The following is a 22,866-nucleotide window of genomic DNA, read 5'->3' as shown; positions in this document are numbered from 1 at the left end:
GAATATGTGACCAGGACATGCCACAACCTAACTCACTAGCCATGCTACCTTACATAGAGAAACGTCTTGGAGCTGACAGCCAAGCTTCCTGACCACTGGCACAGCCCATAAACTGACAAACATGCACATGATGGGTAAAGGGTCTTTTGTCCTGGTGAGTTGTTGTCTGAGCAAGACTAATGTAATTTACAAGGTTCCATACAAAGATTGCACGAAACACAATATAGGGCAAACAGCCAGACAAGTAACAATCTGCATCCACAAACAACAACTAGCCACTAAACCCCACGACCAGCTGTCTCTAGGAGTCATACACACAGAATACAGAGACCACAAATTTGACTGGAACAACATAATGATCATAGGGCAAGCCAAATAGAAAACAGCCAGAGAATTCTTAGAAGCATAGCACTCATCTACGAAATCAATCAACAAGCACATAGACCTAGACCCATTATACCGGCCACTACAACAACAACAGGAAACAGCAACCGGAAGCAGCAGAAATGGAATCAAATAAATTTCAGAAGACACAGTACAGCAGTGCTTCACAGGAAGCTCCAAAGCACTGAAGATGTCATCTAGACAAGCAACAAAACCTCTGCAAATCAACTTCCCAGCTTGGCAAATATACCCACAACCACAACAACCGACACCCAAGCTATAAATCTTTACTCAAACCTTGAACTTTATAACTAACTTTATAACAAATTAATATTACAAATCTTATGAGTTATTTAAAATTAACCATTTTTGTATTTTTATATGTACATAATTAGGACAATGGGAAAATATACGAATTTGAGAGAAATAGCACATGGAATACAATGAAAAACAGATTTCAAGCAGTTCTTAGAGATAAGTAAGTCTGGAACACACTTGAGTATAACCAGGAACTTTGGAATGCAAATTAATAGGATGCATAGAAAGATCCTAAGGCCTAGAGATTACAATGTCTGTTAAACACCAAAAGAGCATGGAAACCTGGGGCTTTCCATATCAATGGTCATCATTGATTAGGTGTTTCAGAGGATTGGGTGTATGGAATAAGGGGGAAGGACATAGTGACCATTTCAACCTGAGCCAAACAGTAAGTGAATAGTCACATTCTCTCATCAAGGCCAGATTTGGGGAAGATCCTTTGGACCTCTCCGTGCATTAACCAATTTTTGCTTGAATAAAAGTCTGCCACTTGATTGAATCCTGCCTGTCTCCTGAGTCTTTGTCCCCAGTCTTTTGGGGGGGGGGGGGGGGGGAACGCAGTTACACTCTTACACCTGCCAACATCCTTAAATCTTCTCTGAATCCTCTCAAGTTTTGCAACATCTTTCCTATAGAAGGAAGATTAGAATTGAACACAGTATTCTGAATGCGGCTTAACTAATGTCCTGTACAGCCACAACATAACCTCCCAACTTCTATACATTGACCAATACAGGCAAACATACCAAATGCCTTCTTCATTACCCTGTCTATCTGCAACTCCACTTTCAAGGAAATATGAACCTGCACCCCAAAATCTGTTTGCTTGGCAACACTCCCCAGGGCCCTACCATTAACTGCAGAAGTCCTGCCCTGATTTGCCTTACCAAAGTGCAGTTACTTAAACTTCCCAATTATACAAAGCTATTGAAGGTAGCAAACTGCAAAGCTAAATGGAATAAATTGCAACAGGATTTGAATGTTAATTGAACACCTATTATTTTGGACGTGTTTGGCAATAAATATGAGCTCTCGTACTAATATCTGTGCTGTTGGAGCAACGTTTCTTTCAACTGATAATTAAATGTTTCCTCCTACTCCTTCTGTCAGTAAGGTTTTTAAATTTTGAAGTCTCTGGTCATTGTTTATTAAGCATTCACTCATGCAATAGAATCTAAAATCCACTTAATAGGCCAAAGTAGTTAACCACAATCGGGTCTGGCAAGGATAGGCTATAGGTTTCAATTCATTGCAGTTCTGAAATTAATTAGTATTTTAGGTCTTTTGATAGCATTTACAACAAGAAAATAGGCTGCTTGGTCTTGCAAGTGTCAGATTTACACTTTATACAATCTTCCACCTTTTGTGCTACACTCATCTGGCCAAACTCAAGGCTGTCAAATTTCAAATGATCACAAACAAGTAATACTCAAGGAAAGATTGCTGAATGGTTGGAACATAAATGAGGCACTGTCACAAAGAAAGCAACGGGAAACTATCAACTCAAGTCCCTGGACAAAATAAAAAGATGAAAGGCTTGAAGATATTCCTTTCGAAACAACTGTCTGATAAATGTATCACAAGGTAAAGAATCCAGGGAATGTGTAGATCAATGTCTGGGGTTAGGAAGTTCAATAATATCCTCCAAAGCATTTCGATCTTCCTTGTTACTTCCCTCGATATTAATTTATATTTATATAGCACCTTTTATGTATGATTTGGAGATGCCGGTGTTGGACTGGGGTGTACAAAGTTAAAAATCACACAACACCAGGTTGTAGTCCAACAGGTTTAATTGGAAGCACACTAGCTTTCAGATCGCCGCTCCTTCATCAGGTGATAGTGGTGGACACAATTCTAAAGCACAGAATTTATAGCAAAAATTTATAGTGTGATGTAACTGAAATTATACATTGAAAAATACCTTGATTATCTGTTCAGTCTCAACAGACAATCAATGTATTTTTCAATGTATAATTTCAGTTACATCACACTGTAAATTTTTGCTATAAATTCTGTGCCTTAAAATTGTATCCTCCACTATCACCCGATGAAGGAGCGGTGCTCTGAAAGCTAGTGTGCTTCCAATTAAACCTGTTGGACTATAACCTGGTGTTGTGTGATTTTTAACCTTTTTATGTAATACTGCATTTCAAAGCATTTCACAGGTGTGTCATAAAGCAAATTTCAATACCAAACTACATAAGGCAACAATAGGACATTAGGGGCTGAACAGTCTATCCTGTTCTTATTTCTTATGATCTTTTTGGTTTGGAACTGTGAGTTAAAGTTGAGAATTAAATTTTTAACTTTGAACAGAAGCTTGTTTAAAAAGGAGTGAACAAAGGCAGATGTTATCTGTTAGGAACTAACCTAAAACATTAATGCAACTTAATTATTGATCCAAGGATGAATAGGCACTGAATTATTGTTATGCTCATGGCTGGTAGCGGTTGGATGTTAGTCAATCGAGACCAAACCAGTTGTGGCTAAGTTGGCAGTTAGCAGTGTGATTTTTTTTTTGAGACTTCCAGAGATGGTGCTGATTGGTTTTGTTCTAGTTTCTCTTCAGTCATTGAATTGTTGAATATTCTGAGAAAAGAATCCCAGTCTGTAAGAAGTACATAAATATTGCTAGAGGTCTGCTGAAACTGCATTGACTGGTGACTGGTGAACCCAGGCAAGGTATACAGTTCTACTTACCTGTCAACAACCTATTACCCAAGGATTTTGTGAAAGCCTTGTACCAATAATTTAAAACTTGTTTTTCTATTCACTCACGGGATGTGGGCATTATTGGCTGGTTACCATTTTTTTATTCATCCCTAGTTGCTTTTGTGAAAGTGGTGATAAGCTCCCTTCTTGAACCACTGCAGTCCATGTGCAGTGCATATTTGATTGAACTGGCAAATTATAATTATTTATTGGCTTTTTGAAAAAAACCCTTTATGGTGTATATTTGTAAGGATTATGACTAAAGAAGATTGTGCTTCAGACTGTCAATATTATCTTGTTGCCTTGATGTTTATCTGTATTCTGTTAAAATTTCATTATTAGAATCATAGAGGTGTACAGCACGGAAACAGACCCAACTCATCTATGCCGACCAGATATCCTAAACTAATCTTGTCTCATTTGCCAGCACTAAACCCTTCCTATTCATATACCCATCCAGATGCCGTTTAAATGTTGTAATTTTACCAGCCTCCTCCACTAATAATAAATCATTAGCTTTTGTTTGTTCTAAACTTGTTGTCCAAGATGTGTTATTTGCAAAAGCTGGCAACTGAGCAATTTTGAGGATCATTGTATATTTTAATTTCACTCTGTTGCAAATCCAGTGATAGTGAGGCAGATTTTGTTTGGCTTGCTATTCTTGTGTCATAATAAGATAGGTTTTAAAGTGATTTATAAAGAAGGCAAGAGTTGTGCAGAGATTTAGAAATTTCAGAGATTAGGTCTGAGGCAATCATAGGAATGCAGGTATTTTGGAGGGCTCTGCATTTGGAGGAAATAATAAAGTCAGGGGAGGGAAAAGCAATGGAGGAATAAGAATTATGGTTTGATTTTATGTAGGTCAGTAAGCACTGGAGTAATAAGTGAAAAAGGTCTTGATATAAATACACAGATGTGGGGATCTCAAGTTTCTAAGGAGTAGAATGTGGAAGCTTGACTCGAAGTACATTGAAACAGTCAAGTCTTGAGGCCTGAAAGGCATAGATGAAGGTTTCAGCAGCAGATGACTTGAAAGCAGGAGAAATTAGATGTTGATTTGAAGGTGGAAATAGGCAGTCATGGCAATGAGGAGATGGCGAGAACTGCAGATGCTGGAGAAGTCAGAATCAATGAAGCGTGGCGCTGGAAATAGCACAGCAGATTAGGCAGCATCTGATGAGGAAGAGTGGGCGTTTTGGGCATAGGACTGGGGATGAAGAAGAGGGCTGAGAAATTGGGGTGGAGCTAGGTGAAAGGTAGGTGGGCAAAGGTAGGTAGGTGGGTAGAAGGTGATTGTGATAGGTCGGTGGGAAGTGTGGAGCAGGTAGGTGGGAAGGAAGACGGACAGGTAGGTCAGGTCAAGAGGGTGGAGCTTAGTCAGAAGGTTGGATCTAGGATGGGGTGGGGGGAGGAGGAGAGATTTGGAAACTGGTGAATTCAGTGTTGACACTAGGTGGTGGTAGGCTCCCGATATCGAAGATGGGGTGTTCCTTCACCAGTTTACAGGTGGCTTTGTTTAGGTGGTGGAGGAGGCCCAGAATGAACATGTCATCAGTGAAGTGGAAAGGGGAGTCGAAATGGATGGCTACAGGAAGGTTGGGTTGCTTGATGCGTATGGACCAGAGATGTTCCCTGAACTGTTCTGTGAGTTTGCGCTCAGTCTCTCTGATGTAGAAGAGACCATATCGAGAGCAATGGATGTAATAAATGAGGTTCAAAGATATGCAAGTCAATCTCTACAAGATTTGAAATGATCCTTTGAGACCCTGGGCAGAGGTGAGGGGGGAGGGAGGTGTGGGTGTAGGTTTTGCACATCTTACGGAGGCAGGGGAAGGTGCCAAGTGTGGAGGGGGGCTGGTGGGGACTGTAGACCTAATGAGGAAATCTGGATTAGTGGTGCTGGAAGAGCACAGCAGTTCAGGCTGAACTGCTGTGCTCTTTCAGCACCACTAATCCAGAATCTGGTTTCCAGCAGCTGCAGTCATTGTTTTTATCTAATGAGGAAATCGTAGAGGGAACGGTCTCTACAGAATGCAGATGTCACAAATGTGTATTTGGAAGCTCATGTTGGGGTCAAATATGATTTCAAAAGTTGTGAATCGTTTCATTCAGCCAAACAGACCATTGGTAAATTGGGCAAGTAGGCTGATGAGGTAGAGTTTAGGATCATCAGCAGGCATGTAAAAGCTGTGTAATTGTGTTGCCAAATTGCTGAATGCAGATGAAAATTGGAGGTGGGGTATGGGGCAAGTCTATATCCGTAGGAGACACCAGAACGTGTGAGAACAGGAACAGTAGCATTACTGGCAATACTCTGCCTTTGATATATATATTTACTGGCGATACTCTACCTTCATATATACACACACCCAAGCAAGAGCAGTTCTTAAGAAGGGTCACTGGACTCGAAAAGCTGACTCTATTTTCTCTCCACAGATGCTGCCAGACCCGCTGAATTTCTCCAGCAATTTCTATTTATATTTCAGATCTCCAGCACCTGCAGTTATTTGTTTTATTATTTAAGCTAGAGCAGCTCAACCAACTAAGCACGTTCAAGGTTTCGGAAAGGGATCGTGTCCCTTTTGTCTCCGCCCCGTCCTTTTCTCTCGTTTCATTCTTGCGACTTCTCGCCTCTTTCCCACTTTTTGTGAAACACTGCTGTTTTCTTACCGCCGCGTATGGCCACGTTAACGTTTCCTTCCGTTTATACTCCAGCCCGGTAGTTACGAAAAGCAGTGGCACCTCAGATTTATTTTTCCGGGTGCCTGACTACATTTCCGTGATCTGCTCGACTGACTGTATATTATCTGAACTGACAACAATGGTGACAAATGATGGAGGCGGGATTTCCGGCGCCGTGTGTGCGGGATTGTGACGGGAGAAAAACACGGCGCGAGCCGACTGAGGCCAACGGTCACTAGCGAGACAGCAGAGCGCGCGAGGGGAGAGCGGGACTGTGCATCTGGAGAGCAGTACCGAGTCTCTCACACTCAGAGAGGGGGGTGGGTGGGGGAAACGGGTCGAGGCTGGTGTGAAGGCAGTTCATTTTTTATTTGAAAGGGGTTGTCTTTGAAGAAGATCCCGTTGTGGTTTGGGACCCACCCTCGCTCTCAGTCGTTGCCTTGTTGTGCTGATGATCCGAAAGCTGTGTTCAGGGTCCGGGCTGGGGCTGGGCGGTCGCTTCGGGGGTGTTCGCCTCTCCAGGCGGTTCGTCTTCCTGATCCTGCTCAGTGCCTTGGTCACCGTGTGCTTCGGGGCCATATTCTTTCTGCCGGATTCCGTTCGCATCCGTCGCTTCTTCTTGTTGCCCTCCGAGCCGCAGCGTACGGACAGTGCAGGGAGTGGACTGGGGATGGCTGTGGGAGCGGGGTCGGGGGCCGCTGCGGGCTCCCGGTACAGGCAGACGGAAACGCACGTTGGTCCCGCTCGGCGAAAACAGAAGGAAAAATTCGGCAAAGAGTCGGTATCGCCGCAGATCCGTCGGGAGGTAACGGAAAGACAGCATAGCCTTCGGGATTCAGAGAACGGGGCAGAGGTACTGGATGCCAGCAACATCCGCTATCAGCCACTACCGGAGGCAGGAACAGAGCTGGCAGATCAAGACGTGAGGAGCCACCGGGAGAAAGTCAAAGAGGTGAGAATTGATCTTATCCCAACCCTAAATCGGAACTAAAAGTGAACAGGGACAGAGTGGCTAACCAAACTACCGTTCAAAAATAAATTCCCCTGAAATTTTAGTTGGCTATCAATTTAGATCGAGGTTATACGCTGAGTCGGCTCACATTGGATTCTAATTAACTCGGAGAAAGTGAGGACTGCAGATGCTGGACACCAGAGTCGAAGAGTGTGCTACTGGAAAAGCACAGCCGGTCAGGCAACATCGAGGAGCAGGAGAGTCGACGTTTCGATCATAAGCTCTTCATCAGGAATGCAGAAACATCGACTGTCCTGCTCCTCGGATGCTGCCTGACTGGCTGTGCTTTTCCAGCACCACACTCTTCAACTCCTTTTGGATTGTATTTACTATCCAGCTAGTTCTGGAACTTTGGATGTCGTAGAGTTACAGTGTGGAAACAGACCCTTTAGTCAAACTTGTAGTTTGACGACCCTGTCTGACCTAGTCCCATTTTCCAGTATTTGACCCAAATCCCTCATCCCTTTCTATTCTTATACCCATAGATGCCTTTTAAATGTCGTAACTGTACCACCTTCGCCACAACAAGGCAGCTTGTTCCTTGCATGCACCACCCTTTGCATGAAAACGTTGCCCCACAGGTCCATTTTAGACCTTTCCCTTCTCACTTTAAACCGATGCCATTTAGCTTTGGACTCACCTACCCTGGGAAAAAGACCTTGGCTATTCACTCTATTCATGCTGTCATGATTTTTATGACCCAAAATAAGATCACCCCCTCAGTCTCTGCTCTGGGGAAAAAAATACCTCAGCCTCTCACTGTGGCTCAAACCCTCGAATCCTGGCAACATTCTTAAAAATCTTTTCTGAACCGTTTCAAGTTTAACACCACCTTTTCCAATAGCAAGGAGACCAGAACTGCATAGACCATTCGAAAAGTAGCCTCACTAGTGTCCTGTACAGCCACAACATGATGTCTCAACTCCTATTCTCACCCTTTACAAATGGTTCAGAGTTTTGTATTGGGAAGCTGTATCAGATTAGTGTTGATACTTCAATAGGGATAATTGGATATAACAAACTGGGAACATCAATTTGTTTCCAATTGGGAAAAGAAACAAACAAATGGAATAATAATACAAAAACATTCAAAAACAGTGCCAAAATGCTAGTTGTTTTACTTCACAGTTTCTGTTATATATAGCTTTTATTATTGGTTGGAATAACCTTCTCCTAAACTATAATCAATCCTTGATTATCCGGGCCAAAAACAATCAAATGGTCCTTAATTTTCACACACCTAGTTGTAAACCCACACAGTACTAACAAACTTCCATGAACATTTCAGGGTTTCTTGCTATCTGATGACATTTACTGGATTAGATAGGTGTTCCAGAAGGACTGGCTAATCTGGTTCAAAAAAGGTTCTGAAGAAGTGTCACTGGAGATGAACAATTAACTTTGTTTTCACTCCACAGATGCTTCCAGACCAGCTGAATTTCTCTACTAATTACTGTTTTTGTTTCAAATTTCTCGCATCCACATTTCTTTGTTTTATTCATAACTTATCAAGTTTTTCTTTTAAAAAATGCTTCACAAAAGTGAGCAGTAGTTTGAAATCCAATCCTAAACATTGTGATTTATATGTATTAACACAGCTTTCATCTTTGCATGATCTTCATGGGACAGTGTGATGACCATACCTTCCAATGATGTTATAAACAGATACATCTGCAACAAGTAGATTAAGGATGAGATCAAATAAATCATTCCCTTCTATTAGATCAGACGTGAATTGTTGATTTGGTTTATTATCTCGGTATATGTGACAATTTAGTGAAAAGTATTGTTTTGCGTGCTAATCAGATACATTATACTTTACAAAAGTATATCAGGGTAATAGAACAGGATGTTACAGCTACAGAGAAGGTGCATTGAAAGAGCAATTCTAATAATGAGAGGTAAATTGATAAGGCTGATAATTGCATAGAGGAAGCTATTCTTGAATATGTTAAGTTTGAAAATATCTATGTATCTTCTGCCTGATGGAAGAGAGTCTAACTGGAAGGGAGGGGTCACTGATTATATTGACGGATTTCCCAGGCACCAGGAACTGTAGATGGAGTCAATGGAAGGAAGACTGGTTTTCATGATGAGCTAGGATGCTTCACAACTGTCTGTAACCTTTTGCCGTCTTGGGCAGAGCAGTTGCCATACCAAGCTGTGATGCATCTAGATAGGATGCTTTCCATGATGCATTAATAAAGGTCTTTGTGGACATGCTGAATTTTCTTAGCCTTCTCAGGAAGTAGAGGCGTTGGTCTGCTTTCTTAACTGTAGCATTGACATGAAGGACCAAGACAGATTGTTGGGGATATTTACTCCGAGGCATTTGAAGCTCTCGACCACCTCCATATCAGCACCATTGATGCAGACGGGCATGTCCTCACTCCACTTCCTGAAGTTAGTGACCAGCAATGTTGTTTTGCTGACATTGAGGGAGAGAGTGTCTTTACGCCATGCCACCAAGCTCTCTATATCCCTTTCCCTATACTCTGTCTCATTGTTTTTTGAGATCCAACCCACTACGGTGGTAATTGTAAATGGAGTTTCAGCTGAATTTGGCCACATGTTTGTGGAGGATCTTAGTGCTTGACTGGGGACTCCATCAAGGCCAGTTGCTTTTGGTGGGTTCAGTCTCAAGGCTGATCTGAAGTGTGTTAATGACAGCTGTGTTTTGTCGTTGTCTGCCAACTATGTCAGTGGCTCTGTTAAGCCATTTTATGTGATCGACATTGACTTTTCTCCATTCAAATATATTGTGTCCTTGTTTCCGGTTATCTTCCAGGTGATGCTCAATGTGGAGGTGTACTGAGGGAGAGTGATAGGTGTTAATAAAAAGGAGGTTTAACCTGAAGGCATAAAATTTTGCAAGCTATGAATATACAAGGCTGCACCCACAGGACTGTACTACCATACCCTTACTCCTGTCTCGCTTGTAGAGTCATAGAGTCATACAGCATGGAAACAGACCTTTCGGTCCAACTCGCTTGCTGACCCAGCTTCACAAATTAAATTAGTCCCATTTGCCTGCACTTGGCACGTAACTCTCTAAACCTTTCCTACTTGTGTACCTATCCAAATGTCTTTTAAATGTTATAACTCTCTCTTCATTCACGACTTCCTCTGACAGCTCATTCCATTCAAGCACCTCCCTCTAGCTGGAAAACATTGCCCCTCGGGTCCCTTTTGAATCTTTCTCCTCTCACCTTAAACGCATGCTCTCTAGTTTTGAACTCCCCAACCCTAGAGAAAAGACCTTTGCTATTCACTTTATGTATGCCCCTCATGATTTTATAAACCTCTATAAGGTCATCCCTCAACCTTCTATGCTCCATTGGGAAAACAATGTCCAAGCCAGCCTGTCTTAATAACTCAAATTCTTCAGTCCTGGTAACATCCTTGTAAATCTTTTCTGCATCTTGTCCAATTTGATAATATCTTTCCTATACTAGGGTGACCAGCAAGTTGTAAAAGCAGCCTAACTGGTCACATTCCCTGCCTTTTCCCTACAGCTCTGCAAATCTCTGCCCTTCAAGCGCTGATCTAATTCCCTTTGGAAAGGTATAACCATTCACTGCATTGGAAAACTTTCCATTATCTTTGGGACTTTTCCATCTTAGGTCTATGTCCTCTTATTTTCGACCCATCCACGAGTAGGAACAATTTCACTTTATCTCTACTTTTGTCTACATCTATCAAGATTTTGCATTTCTTAATCTAATCTCTAATCTCTGAGCAGAACAATATCAGCTTCTCCAATCCATTCTCCACACTTCTCATCACCCTCAGCCTTTCCCTCACCGGTCCCAGAGGTGGTGACCGCACCATGAAAAGCTACATGAGAAGGTCAATTTGGGATGACTTTTGAGCCTCAAATTGCCATTGCCACCATTTCCTGTCTTCCCAGTAGGTAAGAAAACTGGGTGGCGACTTGTCTACTAGATTTGTGCAGGGGGGGGTGTGGGGTAGTGGTGGGTTTCATATACCCAAATCTGGAGGCAATCATTGGTATACATAATTTAAAAAGCACACAACACCAGGTTATAGTCCAACAGATTTATTTGGAAACTCTAGCTTTTGGAGTGCTGCTCCTTCATCGTGTGGTTGTGGAGTATAAGATTCTAAGACACAGAATGAAGGGGCAGCGCTCTGAAAGCTAGTGCTCCCAAATAAACCTGTTGGACTATAACCTGGTGTTGTGATTTTTAACTTTGTACACCCCAGTCCAACACTGGCACCTCCAAATCATTAGTATACATGACAACAATGGGTGACCTCTGAAAGCCAGACCCTGCCCAGACTCCATTAGCTCAAAAGCACAAGAAGCAATTGAAAACCACTCATCATCTTGGAGTTGGATCCCCGATGAATTGGCCTCAACTGATGGCATTTTGGATTTTTAATTGCATGGTAGCTTCTGGCAAGGCAGGACTACGTTGGCAGGGCCTGAGATAGTCTGTGAAACTCAGACATCAGTTTTTAAATGACATGTGATCTGGTAAGTATTTTCGGGACGAGGCCAGCAAGTCCGTCGACACTAAGCAAACCTGCATCCAAATTTTGATTTTCTACAGAAATGGGTATGAAACCTTCCTTTGGGTGAGGGCATCACAAGGCATGTGTTGGAAGATTTTGAGATGATGGCTGATAGATATCCTGTGAATATCTCTGGCTGTTGTGTGACTGTTCTGTGGAACAGTGCTTTCAACATTAGTACCAGGTGTTAGTGAAGAAGACAGGGTGTGGGGCTTTGCTCTAAACTGTATTGTATCAGAGGGTAGTTGGTAATCAACCAAATCATGGTCCTGGAATCACAAATATCCTGACCTAGCCTGGCCTGATAAATTTACTTCCCTAAAGGAAGTTTAGTGAATTAATTGGATTTTTATTATAATCTTGATAATTCAGTGATCACTTTTATTGATATCACCTTTCTGTTTCAAACTTATTTATTTAGGTTTATTCTTTAAACTGAATTGAAATACATGAACTACTGTAGTAAGATTTTAATGTGGGTTCATTTCCCATCACTAGCTGAGGTTACCATGGTGGACTCTCTTCTCAACCTCTCCCCTTGCATCAAGTTATGGTGGCCCTCAGGTTAAGTCACCACCAATTATCTGCTTACTGAGAGAGTAGCCCTATAGTCTTGTAAGACTATGGCAACACAACACGTTCAGAAACAAACACTATGCTACTGTACCTATTTCAGTGAATCTGAAATGTTAATTCTGCTTCTTTGTCTACAGGTGATATTGTGAGTTTCCCACATCTAGGTTTTGGATGCATTTTTTAAAAAGTTCACTTATTTCTCTCACTAGTTCTTTTTGTCTTTCACTAATAACTCAAATTTGACCATCTTCTGACCTCTATTTAATCACTGGTGTGGGAAAAATAATCAATGCCTGTGGTTCTTTCACTCCCCACTCCGTCCATTGGTTATGTGTATTTTCCTGGACATGGGTGTTGCAGGAAAATGGATTTTTTTCGGAGAGGGTGTTAACAGACATGGTTAAAAGACGGGTAAATAGATTTGAGACCGAGGTCAATAATAATCACTGGAATCATGGAGCAAGCTTGAGAGGCTCCTTAAGACCCTAAAATGTAGGATCAGAAAGAGGTCAGTCAGCCCTTTGAAACTGCTCTGCCATTCAAAGAAATCATGACTGACCTGATAACCCTGCACGACACATTCCAGCCTTTTTGCTATTATCCTTGATTCCTTTACTGATTAAGTATCTGTCAGTCTTGGCTTTCAAGCGTCTTATTTTTATTCATCTTTCCAGGGTGCATTTCATGAAGTATGTTGACCACTATTACTTGTCAACCGTGCTTTTTGGAAAAAAAGTGTAACAATTTCTTTGAAAATCCTTTGGTTTTTAAAACAGTCCTTTTCCCAATTTAATCTTCAATCAAAAAATAAAAAGGGTCTTCACACAATACTTTTCCAGTAGTATGGCTTTATTTTGGGTTCAGATGATGGAAGCAGTTATGGCTTGATAAACTCTTCAATGATTAGTTGAATCCATTTGTTGTCACCTAGTTCTCCTGTGGGAAAGGAAGTCACATAAACTTGTTTTTATTTATTGAAATCCAATGTGTTATTGGTATAGCCTTTTACCTTTAGTGTCTTCTTTGGTACAGTTTTGTCATATGTAGCCTTCTCATCGTTATTTCAGATTTGTTCTTCCTCAACTAAAGTCCTCTTTAGATTAGATTCTCTACAGTACAAAACAGGCCCTTCGGCCCAACAAGTCCATATCGACCCTCTGAAGAGTAACCTATCCAGATCTATTTCCCTACCCAACATTTACCCCTGACTGATGTATCTAATACTATGGGCAATTTAGCATGGCTAATTCACCTCACCTGCACAACTTTAGATTATGGGAGGAAACCCACGCTGACGCAGGGAGAATGTGCAAACTCCACATAGTCATCCGAGACTGGAATCAAACCTGGGTCCCTGGCGCTGTGAGACAGCAGTGCTAACCATTGAGCCACCATGCCATCCTGAAATCCTGACTGGGAATCAAACCCTGGCAGTAGCAATGAAAGCACCACATCTTAACCACTAGATCACCAGTGCTGCCAATTCAGCAGGAATTAAGTTGTGCTTTTGTGTGGCAGTTTCCCAGATTTTGTGATGTTGTAAGATTTTCTTTCATGATTCATTGGAACATAGTAACATAGGAAAATGAGTAGGCCATTCTGCCTCTTGACCCTCTTCTGCCATTCAGTACGATCATGGCTCATCATGTACCTGCCTATGGCCCATATCCCTTAATATCTTTGCTTAACCAAAATTATCTATCTTAAATTTAAAATTAACAATTGATCTGGTATCCTTTGCCATTTTTTGGAAGAGCATTCCAAACAGCTCCCACCCTTTATGTATAGAAGTGCGTTCTAACATCTCTCCTGAATAGCCTGATCCTATTTATCAGAATATGTCCCTGGTTCTAGAATGCCCAACCAGTGCAAATTTTTATCTACTTTGTCTTTTTCTGATAATATTTTGAAGAGTAACCCACTCAGATCAATTTCCCTCTCACTTATGCACGTAACACTATGGGAAATTTAGCATGGCCAGTTCACCTGACCTGCACATTCTTTGGACTGTGGGAGGAAATCAGAGGAAAACCACACAGACACTGGGCGAATGTGCAAACTCCACACATTCACCCAAGACTGGAATCAAACCTGGGTCCCTGGTACTGTGTGGCAGCGGTGCTAACCACTGAGCCATCATACCAACATGTTTTGTTAAGCTTCTCATTGAGCAATTTTGACGTAGCTGATTCCAGCAGTAAAACACACTGAATGAATAGTTTCTATTTACTTAAATTCATTTTACCATAAAGTGTGATCTCAAATTAAAAGTGTTTGACAAAGTTTAACTTTGAATTGTTTGAATTTTGAAATTCTTTTGTACCAAGTTCTACTGTGTAGTGAACTGCTTGATTTCAGGGCCCTGGTACATTAAGCTGTTTTATTTTACAGGCAAAAGCACAGGGTTGCAGTCATAATCGAATTACAACTTGATCTGATGAAAGATAGTTGGCCTGAAACCTTATCCCTGCCTGACTGTCACCACGGATGGCACATGATCTACTGAGTGTTTCTAGTTTCAGTTCAGATTTCTAACATCTGCACTACTTTGCTTCTTGCTCATTAGTGAAAAAAGTAAAAATCTGCTATAGAATCTGTTCAAGGGTTCACACTATATTTTGTACTTTGCTTTGTCTCTGATCTGCTCATCTGCTTGTAGGCCTAGCTAGTGTGCTCTCTCAAATTGGAAAATCTGTTTGCCATGAAGTGATGTGATATATTCCAGATATTAATGTTCCTACTTTAATACACAACTTTTTTTTCCCCCACTCCACTCTCCCACCCACATGCTGCCATGGTAAATTTAATTATCTAAGAAGTGGATTTTAACTTGCAGGTAATATTTTTTATTTTAAATTACGTCAAGGTCCTATGTAACAAAATGGTCAGAAATTCTTTATACATTATTCGTTCAGGGCTGTTTCAGCCATCAGCTGAACTACTAGTACAAGTACATGACTGGTACCTAATAGTTAAAGCCTGGTGGCCACAATACATGGATGAATGAGAAGATATAAATAGATTATTGGCGCTGGCAGAGTCAAAATATATGACCAAAGATGCAGGTTGTCAGAGTACTTTCAATTTTGCTAAAATTGACTTCCATGAAAGCAGCTAACTTAAAAAATGAAGTAAACACAATTAATGGGTAATGTGGGATTTTGAATCACTGATTCTATGCAATATGAATATTTCCTTGATGTAATTTTCCTGAACGCAGTCAGCACATTTCAGGACCATGTGTAAATCAAATAAATAAATATTTGTATTCCATAATGAACATTTGATTTCACTAGCACAATGTCAAAGAATTATTGTTACATATGAGCACCTATTCTTAATTTGTTGCACTTAAAAGATTGTTTTGATTTCAGAGAGGTAACTGACCCAGTAGGAATTTGTTTTTGTTGAAGTTTATTCTATATGTTCAGAACTATGATGAACCATTTTGTTTCAGATCTTATGTGAGCTTAATACTTATGAAGGTCTGATCAGTAATTTTCTTAAATTGTTTACACTTAGATTGTCCACAATAGTCTTTCCTTTAAAGACATACTGAGGGATATCTAAATGACTTGTTTTGTTGTGCTCCATTAAAACTCTGAATCAGCATGTTCTGTTTCTGATTCCTAAAATATTTCAGAAATAATGGAGCAGGGATAGTATGCTGTTGGATATAGCAGCATTAAGATAGATTCCATTACAGCACTATAATATAGGAATGATGCTAAAGCGAAGTTAAGGAAGCTGCAAGGTAAGTGCTGTTACCCTATTGGATGTATATTATGGATTTCCAAATGACGAAAGGATAGATAAATTACAAAAAGCGCAAGATTAACAGAATCTGGATAATTAGCATCTTTAGTTGTTAACTTAGATGTTAGACAAACTGGAAGTTGTTTGATTTGAAGAGTTTAAGAACCACAGCTGTTTGGCGTATGATATGTAATTGATGTAGGAAGTTTTTGACTAAATGGGATGCCTCGGAGGATGAAAAAACAGTGAAGGATGCGAATTGCAGAAGTATTCACTAGAAATTTAAACTCCTCCCTAGATATGGAAGCAGTCTCATAAAACTGTAAGATTGTAAATATTGCAGTTCAGAACGGTAGTGGGGAAACAAAAATCTGGGGCTATATTTAATAGGCACTGGATAAGGGTATTAATCAAAACCAATACTGACCTGTTAAAGGTAAATCATGCTTAATGTAAGGGTTTTGAGGTAACAGGGTTGAAAAGGATAATGTGATTGTACTTTTGAGTTTCCAAAAGGTATTTGCTAAAGTGCCATGCTGTAAGCTTGTCAGTAAAGTTGAGGTTTCTGGAATAGCATAGATAGGAAATTAGTTGAATGACAGGAAATGGAGTATGGGTGAACCGTTTTGTAGACTGTTGGAAGGCATTTACAGTTTCCCTGGAGTCAGCACTGAACCATTCTTTTATATATTGGTTATACGGGATCTAGTTTCAAAATTTGCATATGATACACTTACAACACAGGGTAAGCCCCTCTGTAAATTTAAACCTGACACACAGGAAACATGCATCCCGTGCTGTAATCTGTGAGAACTCGAGAGGCAAAGAACTATCCCAAAAGTCACTATTTTGAGTAAAAATTAACAACTTTATTCTCTGTTAGACTTTAAAAAAATTAATGAACAAACAACTATTTGCAACTCATTTATCTAAACCTATCTTTTATCTCCTCACCCCCCCACCCCCCCCCCCCCCACCAGCTATACTTGTCTGATAAAGCCCCCAATTAAGATTTACAGAAAAATTCAAATTTCAAAACCAGCCCGCTGTCAAATCTTCTCTTGGTATCTTCCTCTGTAGATTTGCTCTCCAGGTCAGTGTTGATCTTTTTCTTGTGCAGACTCCTTCTCCAGACAGGTACCTTTCAGAGTTCTTATGAGTAGCTACATCTTTGGTCTTTTGGCAGTTATCACCCAACTGTTCAATTTTTTTTTTTCTCTGGTTTTATACCCCAAAGCATCGGATTGTTTCATTCGTGTTAATATTGTCAAAATACTAAATTCAAACTTGATTGGAGTTTGGTATTTTGGGGCATAATTTAAACAGACTGGTTGAATTTGAATTTCTTTTTGTTTTCAGGCAACCCAGTTAATCTAGCTGTTCAACCAAATGTTACATTGTTACCTTGTTCAGAACACTTGGTGCTGTGTCAGGCAGTTCTGCTAGCTTTTAACACTCTTAAAGATACAGTCCCCCTTACACCTTCATAGCAATACGTAAGTGATTTGAACTAGGAGGATAGCGATAGACTTAAGGGGGTCATTTTGGAATGAGAATGTTTAAGCATGTATCGTCTATCCCTTGCTCTTTCTTCATACTTAGCTTTGCCTATTCTATAATGTTGGTGTTTTTGAAAATACAAATTAACAATTGAAAATGTTTAAATTTTGGATCTATATGGATTTGTATGAAACAGCAGACATTGTTACTCTATTATATTCTTTGATATGTTTGTATTAACATGTTATACTATGTTGGATCAATCTGAGTTGCAGCTTGTTTTTGATTTAAATCAACTGATTTTTAATTATTCAATTTGAACACTATCAAACAGTATTTGTAAAAATTGGAGATTATCTGTGCTGCACAGAATATAAGCAAATGAAATAACAGTACAAAACAAAATACTAACCTTCCTCCATCATCAATTCATAAATGGAATAAAATTCCTATTGATTTGAACTATTCTTGATAGCTGTAAGAAAGGATATCCTCAACATCTTTTATAAAACTAGAAATACTAACTGAATAGGCAAACCGAGGTTGGGGCTGATTTGGGACCAACATGCAGCCATCTTGAAGAAGCAGAGGATGTAACTTCAGGACTAAATTAGTTGCTTGCATTTATTTTCACTAGCAAAGTGAATGTTGTCAGTATAGCCAAGTCACGTTGCCATAGTCTTGCCAAACTATAGGGCTGCCCGCTCATTGGAGAGAAATGTCTGGTGGTAATTTAATCTGAGGGCCACCATACCTCAGGCAAACAGGGAGATTTTGAAAAAGAGAGTCCTTTGTCTTAATCTCAGCTCGTGATGGGAATTGAATCCACGTTCTTGACGTAACACTGTTTTGCAAACCAACCATTCAGACAACTGAGCTAAATTGACCCCTGTCAATATAGCAGTAAAGGTGGAAGTAGGCAGAAGTGGCATTGAATAGGTTGAAATAACTGAAGGTTGGAATACTTCAAAGAAGGGCTTATGCCCGAAACGTCGATTCTCCTGCTCCTTGGATGCTGCCTGGCCTGCTGCGCTTTTCCAGCACCACACTTTTCAACTCTGGTCTCCAGCATCTGCAGTCCTCACATTCTCCATACTTCAAAGATTGGCAGTCGTTAAGCTGTAAAGGGTTTGGAGCAGGGTGCTTGACCCAGATATGGAGTTTTCAAAAAGATGTTTGATGAAATATGAGTGACTTTAATTTTTCCAATACGCATATGGGTCTGATGTTGAACAATGACCGTTCACGTATAAAGTTGACTAAGTGTCACCAAGCAAAGAATAGTAACAGTTGAATTTGTAGTGGAGGGAGGTTTACATGTGCTCCCCTACTGAACTGCAATACAATGAATATTTTCCAGCACCTCCAAATCTTGATTCAATAGGATCTATGTTGCCTTCACTGTTCGTCCCTATCTCCCATATTCCTTGAATCTCTTGGCACTCAAGAAAACCACTTGGTCTCAATCTTGAATATAGGCAATGATTGAGCAGATCATATTCCAAAGATTTTGTATTCCTCTGAGTGAAGAAGTGTTTCTTCTTCAGACCTAAATGACTGAACCCCTCATCATTACTTGTGTATTCTGCACTCTCCAGCCAGAAGAAATAGCATCAATTATGTTAAATGCTTCAAGAAATTTATAGATTGTATATTGTACATTTCATTATACTGAACTGTAAGGAAAAGGCCCATTCATTGTGACAGTTTCACCAATTTGGTAACGTTCCATTCTTGTCCCATTATATCACTGTGCAATTGCTGCTGATAAGGAATGTTTTATTAGAACTTTTTTTAGTGCGTGTTTTATCTGCAAGTTTTTCTCCTGTTAAACCTAGAAATTTGTCCATACGTGGTACATACAGTCAAATACTTCAATACTAGACCAAAAAAACCAAAGATAGATTTACCTAGGATGTCTGGCCGGCATGGATGAGTTGGACTGAAAGATGTGTTTCCGTGTTATACATCTACTCTGTAACTGTAGATGCTGGAAATCAGAAACGAAAACAAATTGCTGTGAAAACGCAGCAAGTCTGACAGCATCTGTGGAGAGAAAGGAGTGTTAATGTTTCAGATCCAGTGGCCCTTCTTCAGAACTGATTGATTGATTGTACCGAAGAAAAGGTTGGTGTCTATGTATACTAAGATAGGGAGGAGAGGAGGAGTAAATGATACATGAAGATGAAGCCTAGTGAAAGAGTTGGACAGACAAAAGAATGGATAAAGGTCAACCAGAGGGAATCAGTAGTTGCTAATTGGGATCATTTGTAGCAGTCCATGTGATGAGGCCTGGTGTGTGTGGGAGTTCGGGTAAGGACTTGGGAAAAGATGCTCAGGCCCTAAAGCTATTTAACTCCATATTGAGTCTTGCTGGCCGCAGAGTTACCATGTGGAAAATGAGATGCTGCTCTTCCAGCTTGTGCTGAGCTTCACTGGACTATTGCAGCAAGCCCGAAACAGAGATGTTGGCCAGGGAACACGGTGTGTTAATGTGGCAGGCGAGAGGAAGCTTAGTCATTATTGTGGACAGAATGTAGGTGTTCAGTAAAGTAGTCACCCATTTTTTCTTTTTTTCTCCCCCATGTAGAGGAGGCCTCATTGTGAACAGTGAATGCAGTAGACTAGATTGAGTGAAGTGGCGATAAATTACTGCTTCACCTGGCAGCTGCGTCTGGGGCCTTGGAAAGTGACGAGGGTGGAAGTAAATAGGCAGGTGTTAAACCTTTTGTATTTGCATGGAAAGATATCATAAGGGTTTGGGTAGCATTGAGGTTGAGAAGGAGTGGGCCAGGCTGTCCTGGAGGGAATGGTCCCTGCAGAAGGCTGACAGGGAAAGGAGAGAAATGAGACCTTGTGGTAGTATCCTACTGGAGATATTGGAAATGATGGCTAATAATCCTTTGGATGTGGACGCTGGTGGGATGGTAAGTGAGGACCCTTTCATTGTTGTGAGAGGGCAGAGAAGGGGTGAAGGCAGAAGTGCACGTGATGGATTAGACACAACTGAAAACCCTGTTAATCACGTTGTTGAGAAATTTACAGTTTGAAGAATAAGATGCATGTCTCCTTGTTGAAGCTGGAATCATGGGAAAAGATGAGATGGAGAATCTGGGAAAATGAGATGAAGTCTTTACAGGAAACAGGGTGTGAGGATGTCTAGTACAGGTAACTGTGGGAGTCAGTGGCTTTATCGTGGATGTTGGTAGCTAGCCCATCCCTGGCAAAAGAAACTAAGGAAAGAATGAGTCAGAGAGCAGGTGAAGGTGAAAGCAGGATGGAAATGGATTTGATTTATTATAGTCATATGCACCGAGGTACAGTGAAAGGTTTTCTTTTGTGAGCAGTACAAGCAGATCGTAGCAAGCAAGGACATACAGATCATAGAGTGCTTAGCCTGAGGCATATAAGATTACAGCAGCACAGGATGTGCACAAAGCAAGATCAACATTAACTTAAAATAATGTTGATCTTGCTAGAGAGGTCAATTTAACAGTTTCAACACCAGGGAAGTAGCTGTTATTGAACCTGTTGGGTGCGTGTGTTCAAGCTTGTGTATCTTCTGCTTGATGGAAGAGAGCATTACTAGGGAGGGGTCTTGGATATTAGCTGCCTTTCTGCAGCAACGAGAAGTGTAAATGGAGTCCGTGGATGGGGAGTTGGTTTCTGAGAGGCCCTGGACTGAGCACACAACTTTCTGTAGTTTCTTAGGTCCTGGGCACAGCATTTGCCATCTCAGGCCATAATACATCCAGATAGAACTTGGGTGAAGTTGATAAACATTTTCAGTTCTCCATGATAGGGAAGCAGCACCGATGATATATCAATGTAGCAGAGAATGAGTTGTGGGTGAGGGCTGCTGTTGGTCTGAAGCAAAGACTGTTTCATCTACACACAGTCAGGTATAACTGGGGCCCATGTGGGTACCCACGGCCCACCTTTGACTTAAAGAAAGTGATAGGAATTAAAGGACAAGTTGTTCAAAGTGAGGACGAGCTCAGCCGCGCAGAGGAGGGTGGTGGTGGATGGAGGTGGTTCATGCCTTTTTTCGAGGAAGAGGCAGAGTACCCTCACTTCAGTACCAGTGCTGAAGATTGGGGAATTTCCACATGAAATTTCTGCATATAATCTATTGAATTCCACTACATCCTCTTCATGATACTATCCTCAGTCTTTTTAAATTTATCAAAGTCTGGCCACACTTCATAAAGAGCCAATAATCTTTTTTTGGAAAGAATTTAACAAATGTATGTCCTAACCTTCATCTGCTGAAATCATCAGGCTCCAATTTCAAACAAATTACTACTTGCCCTACAACTGTATGATAACAAAAGTACCTAGCTGTACTCTGTTTTCTGTTTGGTAAACAAGTAACCCAAGTTCACATTGAAACTTCATTTTTTTCACTGGTCATCAGGCTCGTTTGCAGAAAATTGGTCAGTAAACATTCTCCGAAACTTTACATTTTGACTCAACCATTCTCTGCTACCAGTGTTGTATACTAGAAGATGATTATTTTACGTATTTTCTAATCAACCTATTCAGAGATGTTAGAAATTAAGATGTTCTGACTCATATCTGGAGCAGGTGGGGCTTGAACCCAGGCATTCTGACTCCGAGGTATGGACAATACCACGGTGACACGAGTACTAAAGCTGATTGTTTTAAACGTCATCCAGCTTTGTTTGAGTCACCCGCACTTAATAAAATCCACATTCCGTTGATTACAGGCTCCCCATATCTATAAAACTAATTCAAAGCTAATTAATATATCTATCTCCTGATCCCACACTCCATTCAGCCTCCAGCATTCCTTCAGACCATATTGGCTAATAACATTTGATACCTAGTGGCATCATTACTCTGACAATTATAGTGGTGAATTGTAAACTTTGACTTCAAACTATTCCACAAGAAATCAGACCCTGCTTTGGACTAGAATGGTTCAAGTGTTGATGCCCAAACATTTTGGTTTTATTTCAAGTGTATTCAGCTATTCTGCGTTTAGCATTGGTGTTCTTTTGGAGTTGCACAATAAAATTTTTCAGTGCTGAGAAATGAAATGCTTCTATTTTTGATGTAACACAATTAGGGGTTTACAGCCAAATGTATAAGACTATTTGTTTCCTCAATGAGTCCTACCTTGAAGTTGCTTTCACTGCATTATCACATTTCTTTCTAAAGAGAGTGCATTGAATGCTGTGAAGTCTGATTGCAAGAAATTCTGAAGCTGATGGATAAAGACATCAACACTGTGTAAAGTTGAGTTAGTTCCTTACTGTAAATGACAGAGATAAAGCCTTGCAGAATATTGTTTGCAGATATAATATTCTGAAATGGGAAGTTTTTTTTAAAAAAAAGATTTTACTGATGTTTGTGATCAC

The 22,866-nt window shown here is 40.5% G+C and overlaps 2 protein-coding genes across 4 annotated transcripts in view; one reads left to right on the top strand and one right to left on the bottom strand.

Annotated features, from left to right (window-relative positions):
• LOC140453474 (synaptotagmin-like protein 1) overlaps nucleotides 1-6,400 on the bottom strand; it is a 153,532-nt gene extending 147,132 nt beyond the window's left edge. The window contains exon 1 of one of the 3 annotated variants that reach the window (XM_072548179.1): nucleotides 6,088-6,400. The gene's annotated coding sequence lies outside the window, so the exon portion shown is untranslated. The remainder of the gene's footprint in view (nucleotides 1-6,087) is intronic. The other 2 variants (XM_072548182.1, XM_072548181.1) reach the window with 2 other exon arrangements.
• The window catches only part of LOC140453473 (mannosyl-oligosaccharide 1,2-alpha-mannosidase IA-like), a 137,231-nt gene continuing 120,593 nt past the window's right edge, over nucleotides 6,229-22,866 (top strand). Inside the window, exon 1 of the mRNA XM_072548177.1 lies at nucleotides 6,229-7,051. Coding sequence (XP_072404278.1) covers nucleotides 6,551-7,051 — 501 coding nt within the window. The 5' untranslated portion in view covers nucleotides 6,229-6,550. The remainder of the gene's footprint in view (nucleotides 7,052-22,866) is intronic.

This window comes from Chiloscyllium punctatum, chromosome 27, assembly GCF_047496795.1.
Source record: "Chiloscyllium punctatum isolate Juve2018m chromosome 27, sChiPun1.3, whole genome shotgun sequence".
In the NCBI taxonomy this organism is placed as follows: domain Eukaryota; kingdom Metazoa; phylum Chordata; class Chondrichthyes; order Orectolobiformes; family Hemiscylliidae; genus Chiloscyllium; species Chiloscyllium punctatum.
The sequence above is the reverse complement of the archived record's forward strand: the minus strand, read 5'-3'. Positions and strand labels throughout refer to the sequence as shown.